This window comes from Dreissena polymorpha, chromosome 6 (assembly GCF_020536995.1).
Source record: "Dreissena polymorpha isolate Duluth1 chromosome 6, UMN_Dpol_1.0, whole genome shotgun sequence".
Taxonomy (NCBI): Eukaryota; Metazoa; Mollusca; class Bivalvia; order Myida; family Dreissenidae; genus Dreissena; species Dreissena polymorpha.
The window spans coordinates 77679509-77687839 of NC_068360.1; the positions used below are offsets into that span (position 1 = coordinate 77679509).

General features: G+C 36.2%; 1 protein-coding gene across 1 annotated transcript; it reads left to right on the forward strand.

The window, feature by feature from the left end:
- Positions 1-718: 718 nt before the first annotated feature.
- LOC127833717 (methanethiol oxidase-like) lies at positions 719-8101 on the forward strand. The gene is given in 11 exon segments (XM_052359140.1): positions 719-881; positions 1177-1362; positions 2374-2504; positions 3295-3475; positions 4289-4465; positions 4879-4996; positions 4999-5078; positions 5412-5477; positions 5892-6037; positions 7184-7365; positions 7906-8101. Coding segments are annotated over 11 exon segments (1404 nt in total). The 5' UTR covers positions 719-746; the 3' UTR covers positions 7908-8101.
- Positions 8102-8331: the final 230 nt, after the last annotated feature.

The window sequence follows — 8331 nt, forward strand, 5'->3', positions numbered from 1 at the left end:
AGGTTATTTGTCGGAACTATTTCTTAGATAAAACATACCACTTTTTCATTTTCATTGCGGACTTCTGTATGAGACTACGATCTTGACATGGGTGAGTTTCTTTGTTTCAATAATTAAAGGATATTTACAAACAACGAAAATACGTAATACCGAGGTCAAATGCATTAAATAATTTGGTACATGAACTTAATGAAAAGAATGCATTACTGTTTATAGCGGCGTTTAGTTGTTTACTTACGAAAAACTAATGTTACTACAAAATTTGCCTGTTGCGAGAAAGTACTGCAATTCAACAAGTTACTCGCAAGCTGAATTAAATCGTAAAATATTGTATCAGTTTAATATTTCTTTATGAGATACGCACTGACAAGCGCAGGGAAGTTCAGCTTGAAGCGTGTCGTTGATTGAAATGTTCAGAAAACATTGTATTTGTTAGTAGTTGTATGTAGTTAGCAAAAACAATCCACGACAACAGAAAAAACTTATGCATGCATTGTGTGGCGGAGGAAAACACTTATGAAAAGTAGTGCAAGACAGTGTGTCAAATTCAAGTGATCAAACGCAAGCATCGTGTTTGATGGAGAAGTTGATACAAGTATACACACAAGAAATAAGGCTGTTAAACACTCATAAACTAGTTACCCTTCCATAATGACCATTATTCCCATTTGTTTAATGAAAATTAAAATACGAATACATTTGTGATATTTTTAGCTTGCTGCAAAGGTCCTGGATATGCCACGCCCATGGATGCGTACACGAATGGGGCCCGTGAGGAGATTGTGTATATTCCTTGTATTATCCCGCCGCAAGATCGGACCAAGAGATGCGACTATCTGGCCACAGTCGATGTCAACCCACGGTCGCAAACGTATGGACAGGTAAGCGCTGCATAAGTCATTGGTCTGCATAATGTAATGTTATATCGGAGCTTGTCTGGACATAAACAAACACTAAGTTGTTCCGATGCATAGGATTACATCTTGAATATTCAGAATAGTCAACCATTAGTATATGCAAGTTGTTTGTTGACATTAAAATACATATAATACGCCAAACATATTATGTGAGTATCAGATATATATGTATGCATTTTAGAAGATGTAAAGACATTATAAAATGGTTTCAAACATATTTGGTGCTGAAATGTGTTGTATCAAATGCCAAATAATTCAGGTATTGCACAGAATGTATCTGCCCTATATCGGAGACGAGCTTCACCACACAGGTTGGAACGCATGCTCCAGTTGCCATGACGACCCGTCCAAGTCTCGCAACCGTTTTATCATGCCTTGCCTTGGCAGCGATCGAGTTTATGTAGTAGACGTCGGGACGGACAAACTTGCACCAAGAATACACAAGGTTTGCTTCATCATCATTATATAAATTAAAAAAGGGGAGTCAGAATGGACATACGTTAATAAAATGATGGTCTAATTGAGCTTTGCTGTTATTCTTGCGAAATGTTCGTTAAATATGTCGCAATGCTGGTTCAGTGTGCGACTTATATTTCTTTCTAAACGTCATGGAAAGTCTTTGTGCTTAAAGGTCAAATAGGAAAAAGAACAGATTGTCATAACTTCTTCATCACCCATAACGCGATTTTAAAATTTCTTTCCGCATATATTAACCATCTAAAGAAAGTGTGTCACGTGAAACTTCTATGTAGCTGGCTTATATGTAAATGTACCATTTCGAGGTTAGAGGTTGTGACTGGAATAGCTTGTCAATACTTTAACTAACTTTCCAAAACAAAATATTCAATATTGTGGATATTATGTATCATGCTCAAGATCAAGGTTAAAATTTGTGGTCAAAGGTCATGTGTGTTATAATATAGCTTAACCAGACAACACGTAGAAACGGTGTGTCGTGCGCAGAACATGCATACTTATATCGACGGTCACTGCGAAATATATATGTCAAGACTGTTCTTTTGCACTTTATCATACAAACACATGAAACATAGGTTAACCATATGAAAGTTTTGTACCTAGCTAAAAATATTAGCACTTAAAGGCCAATGCTTAACATGAGGCGCAGTCTCTAAATTCATCTCTTTACGGAAATTCATAAACAACACGTATCATATCATCATACCTTTTGAGAGGAAGTATTGTACATATGCAACAAACATAAAAACAACAGATAATGCAAAGGATAAAAGCCGGTGACCGCTTTTGCACTACCACAATCATATTAATTTAAAACCAATAAACTGACCATGTTTAAATGCAACCTGCTCCTAATCCCTTTCATATGCAGAATTATTATTCGCATACTGGAGTTTTGGTTTTATATGAAAAACAAATGACATCCTAATTTATGCTTAAGCATCCATTTATATTAATACCGTGTGATTCCATTTTCCAGATTGTTGAACCAGAAGAGCTTCACGAGAAGGCACAATGCGGCACGCCACATACAACACATTGTCTCGCCTCTGGCGAGATTTTGATAAGTTGCATGGGAGATGGGCATAGAAACCCGAAAGGCAAAGCATGGCGAGCTATATATGAATGAGTCTCATTTGCTACTCATTTAATATATGGTGAACGGTAAACTATTGAAACCAAATGTATGTCATAAAAGTGTGTCTATTGTTAAATTGTACATTCTTCTCGTGTTAAATTAATATCTCTAGGAACGCATTAATAAAAAAAGGTTATATGTTGATGAGAAGAGATTGTGTCGCTTAAAAGGCAATGCACCTATATGACAAATACCAGGGGACCAACACTAGGAACAGAAAGATTAATAATGAACGATTGCAAAGTAACATGAAATGATGTTTGTTATAAAACTATTAATAGGTAAAATACGATGGACTGTTGTAAAACCAAAAACGTCGACATGTGGAACGATTGTAAAAGTTAAAAGCAAACAATATTGGTCAATCAAAAAGCCAAAAAGTCTTGCTAGGGAGATCGATCAGAACCCGAAGGGCAAATCATGTCACATGAAAATGGATGTTGTGTACGAAAAGACGTTTATAGAACAAGATAATAAGCCAGTAGGACCCCAAAAAACGAATATCGTCTGAAGCTGAAAGGTAGATTATTTGATACTATTTTTTATTAAGGTACTGAATTGCCTCTTTTTTGAACCCGAACTAATAGACCTGGTTGGCGGTCATAGATGCTAAACTGTGGAGTAACTGCTTGAATAACGCATCTACCCACAATCGAGACGATAATAGACCTGTAAAGGAAGGTATGGTCCGTCATAAATAAAACCAAACTATCCTTAATGTATAAGTGCATACCATTTATGGATGACTTAACTTCCAGGCAGTTTCGTAGTCCTGGATGGCGAAACGTTTGAAGTAAAGGGAAACTGGGAACAAGGAGGCGGCACCGAGTTTGGTTATGGCTACTGGTACCAGCCGCATCACAATATCATGGTCAGCACAGGCTTTGTCAATCCAAAGGCGTTCTTCAAAGGGTTCGATCCAAAAGACGTCGAAGAAGGTATGGTTTATCTTTGTATAGGTAAATTGAGAGGAATATAAATTAGTAATTTATTGTTAAGTGCTGTTCATAATAAAAAGTTTTATATTTCTTAACTTTATCATACATCTACTCCGAAATGTTAATAATCTACCGACAATGTGGCTGTTAAGAAGCGCATGTTGCAATAGCAGTGGCAGTTTCCCAAATTGAAGAAAGATGTAATTTTAGACTGCGGCAATAGCCGGGATATTTTGTAACGCACAGGAAAACGTGGGTCGCTTTTGAGGAGGCAATTAAATTGACCTCCCATGTACAACTGGCTCCAATAATATTATACAAGGGAGATAATTGACCTTATTGCCAGAACAGCGAAACATTATAGATATCAGCTTCATGTGGCGACCGAAATTGATAAGTGCTATTAATGTTAATTTTTTGTAACTTATTTAGTGCATTTTCGGATTTTATAAATTCGTAAACTGTTAAATAGGATGAATGTGTTTACAAGAAGTATCTATAAACTAAATGAATATATTATACACATAATTCTATCTTGAAACAAATATTAACATCGTGAAGGGATTAAAAATGAAGGAAAGTGTGAATCTAGTTTGATTGAGAAACTCTGGTGCTCTTTGTTTAGCTTCGTTTTAAATACGGAGTCTACAATAAATTATCTTCCTGCTAACTAGATGAACACATTTTTGGATACGGCCTCTCTGTAGAAGTGCATATATGACAAATCCCTCATTTTGTTTGCCATAGAAAGCTTCCAAAATACATCGTTTTTGTCAGTAACGTACAACTGCATTTGTATGTTTTTATCTAAAGGACAGTATGGTCGTTCCCTCCACTTCTGGGACTGGTGCGAACACCGCCTGATCCAATCCGTGGACCTGGGGCCCGAGGGCTGGATGCCGCTTGAGAATCGGTTCTTGCATGAACCCACAGAAGCCCAAGGATACGTTGGCTGTGCTTTAAGCTCAACTGTGTTTAGATACTTTAAGACCCCGGTAAGTTTATGTTTAAAATGTGGTGATAATAAGATTATTAGTCATTGGAAATTAAGGACTCGATTCTCACACGTTTCAGTTACATCGACTAATATACGTATACATTTCTCCAAAATATATTTTAGTACGTTACAATCTATGAGTTTGTGTTAGAAGCTGTTGATATTCCATACCCATGCTAATATAGTTATGTTGCCTATGTGAATATGTTAAACTGCTTCAATAATTGAATGTTTTGTCGATATCAATAATTGCATAAATATTTTGTCGATATCTCTATGATAAGAATCATGTATGTTGACAGTTGTTTTTTGACTGACCTTGATCCAAAATACTCAAATGCTGCAAAAACAAGTTAATTTTTGTTAATGTTTTTCAAAGAACGTGCTTATTCTGTCGATTTTGTCCCAAAGTCGGGTACATGGAGCGCAGAAAAGGTAATCGCCATTCCCAACAAGAAGGTGGAAGGCTGGATTCTCCCGGAAATGCCAAGTCTAGTCGTCGACATCATCATTTCGCTGGATGACCGCTTTTGTACTTTTCCAACTGGCTTCACGGTGACGTTCGCCAGTATGACATCACCGACAGGCGCAATCCGAAACTGGTTGGTCAGGTAAGGTGTAACGTAATTTTTAGGTATTTTGTTCAGCGTAATATTCGTTATATTAAATATTGCTTAAGCATAGTGTGTGTGATAAACTTCGTTGGTTATTATCAAAGTTGTTACACATATTAATAAACTTTACTTCTACATAGCGTTATTCATTTCGACATCATGTGTTCATTGTACAACATACGTTAAGAACAATATTTTAATAAGGCGCTTATTAAGACATATTTGACATTGAATTTCCTGACCTTATTTATGAAACGCTACTTGTCGGTCGCGATACTTCCTTACAAAAGGTATTCATTTAAAAAGAAACTTGGCACCGTTGTCCTACAGGTCTGGCTGGGCGGGAGTATCTGTCGCAATGAAGGCGTCCGGGTGACAGAGGACAAGGAATTGAAGGTGATTGTCTATACAAATACGAGAAGACCATTCGTTATTCGCAAAAATCGTTCCTAGATTTGATAATCATCAAATTATCGGTTGAATAAATACGTTATATCGGCCCAAAGAAAGAGCAAGTGGGCTTAGCTTGAAGCGTTTCTATGGTTTAGATTTTTACAATGATAATGTCTCTTTTGCAATAGAAAGTTGTAAGGGATTTCGGATGCAAATTGTTCGCTGTCAGTTGGACCGACAGTTTTATATGTGCGGGAATGACTCGAAATATATTAAAGTGACCAAATGGAACCTTAATATTAGAAAGATAAAATGAGATGAAATTTCGTATTTTCATTATGTTGGCAAACACAAGAATATACCGGCGGGAACTCATCGAATAAAAAACTATAATTTTTGTTCTTTATTTGACACTAGGAACAGCCGACGCGACCCCGAATCAAGGGCAAGGAGATTTCTGGCGCTCCCCAGATGCTGCAATTGAGTCTGGATGGAACACGTCTCTACGTGACTACTTCCCTGTTCTCCGTTTGGGATAAACAGTTCTACCCGGATCTTTGCAAGTAGGCTTTATATCAATTATAATGCGACCATTTCCCTGTTCTGAGTATGGGATAAGCAATTTTATCTGGATCTGTGCAAGTAAGTTATTTCACTACTATGATGTGCCTGTTGTGGCGATATTACCTGGACATTTTGGACAATTTCATTTGATACATTGGAATGTGAATGTAATTTATTTTAACCAGAAGATGGCCTCTTACATGTCCGGTTATAAACAGGTAGGTTGACATATCACCAAAGATGTCCGCCTCTTATCCCTCAGGAAATGGATATGCAGGTTTTTTTTCAATAATGTGGTATTTTATGTCTCCTTGATAATACTACACTTAACTATGGTCTCTTATATATATTCGTGCATAAGCCTATAGACAATCTTCACAAGACGAATATCTAATATATCTGGATATGGGCAAGTGTACTCAGAATGTGTATTTTCTCCTAGAAACATACATGCAGGTTATAACCCAATTACGGTATACCTCCTTTCTCTCTGCAAAAAAATATGGGTCATTCTGCTGTCATATGCGTCTTTTAGCTGCAAGAATATGTAGATATAAGTTTATGCACGCGGATGTGTATTTTCTTTTTTTTTCAGTTGAGGCTTAAATAGTTCAGTTTCGTCTGTCATCAGGGTGTTCTAACATGGGATATACGATTATTTACCTTCTCGATATGTACTTCGATAATTTCACGGCTTTATTACACATCGTCAACCTGTGGTAGCCTATTTATTACACGCCTTGAAATTTAGGCACAATATAAGCACACAATTACCCTGTGCATTATATATTGTTATTTTTTTATAATATAAAACGGTCCCAAAACAATGACGTTACCTATTAAGAATTTATCTTTTCAAGTATATAACATTTTCGAACACAACCGAAAGCAAATCATAACCTGTAATACCGTCATCTAGTTTCTTAGGCTTCTGTTCGCTAATCGAAATATTTTAAAATACATAATTAAAGAAACAACGTCAGTTTGGCGTGATTTAAACTTTACATAGACAAATACAATGTCATTCAGCTTTGTTGGTGAATGTTTTCAAAGTACTGGAAAACGATCGTGTGCCAGACACTAATAATAACTCGTTTAAACTAGTTTTTAATATCTTTGATACATTTTAAACATTTGTATTGCAGGAACGGCTCAATGTTGTTACTTGTCGACGTTGACACTGAAATAGGAGGCCTAAAGCTGAACCCTGACTTTGTCTGCGACTTCGGCCTTGAACCTGGTGGTCCAGTACTCGCGCATGAGATCCGCTACCCCGGGGGAGACTGTGATTCGGATATCTGGCTAACGATAACCAGTCCAAAACAATGTATATCATAGATTTGTAGGGTCTGTCAAGTGTTTGATGTCAATCATGCAGATTCAATATTGGATACCATTTAAGATGAATTATGCTTTCGGCCTTAAGTATTAAATATGTAATTTGCCCGTTCATGACAAATGAACTGTATCTCTATTTCCACGGTGTACACTCACGATATAAAAATAATTTATTATAACTAAGTATTTGCCCAATAACTATAATCGTCTTGTTGCGGTGCAGTAAGTGAAACAAGTGATATTTATTTTGAAAGGTATTGTGGTTATTGTGATATTAATTTATGTGTTTGCTGTTAATATAATTATATTTATGTCCACTATTTCATGCGTCTTAATGGATGGACTTACATGTACCTACAAAACGTATTTCTTGACATCGGCACAACATTTCTCACATGGGTAACTTCATGCTTTCCTTATATTTACGATGTAGATTTTAATCGTGTCTTCTGTTCATCGTGACGCATTTTTACTACAGGTAACTTCCCTTTATTGAAATTAAGTAAAGTTTTATTAATATATTTTGCAGAATCGAGTCATTTTCACCTTTGACAAAGGGAAAGAACAAGATGGTCCATATGGACGCTTCTGGGTGTTCGGACGATGACGACATACGTAAAAGGACTGATGTGACCAGTTATTTCACACCTGTATTTTCATATGTACTCAAATCAACATTAGCCTTATATTCGTTAATGTGTCTATCTACCTATCTACAAAGTAATACTTGCCTCTTTTTTTGTTTTATTTGATTAACCCTTCCTAATTAACAAACTATGTTAATATCCCATATGTTTATTATTCCACCGATTCATGATTTTTATCCTCCCATCCCAATATTATGTTATGTCACTTCGTATGCTTTTTAACTTATCAATTACTAATACACTATATAAGATAATATATATTAAGTGATGTTCGAATGGCAATTTTCCGAAATGCGCAAGCCTACTTA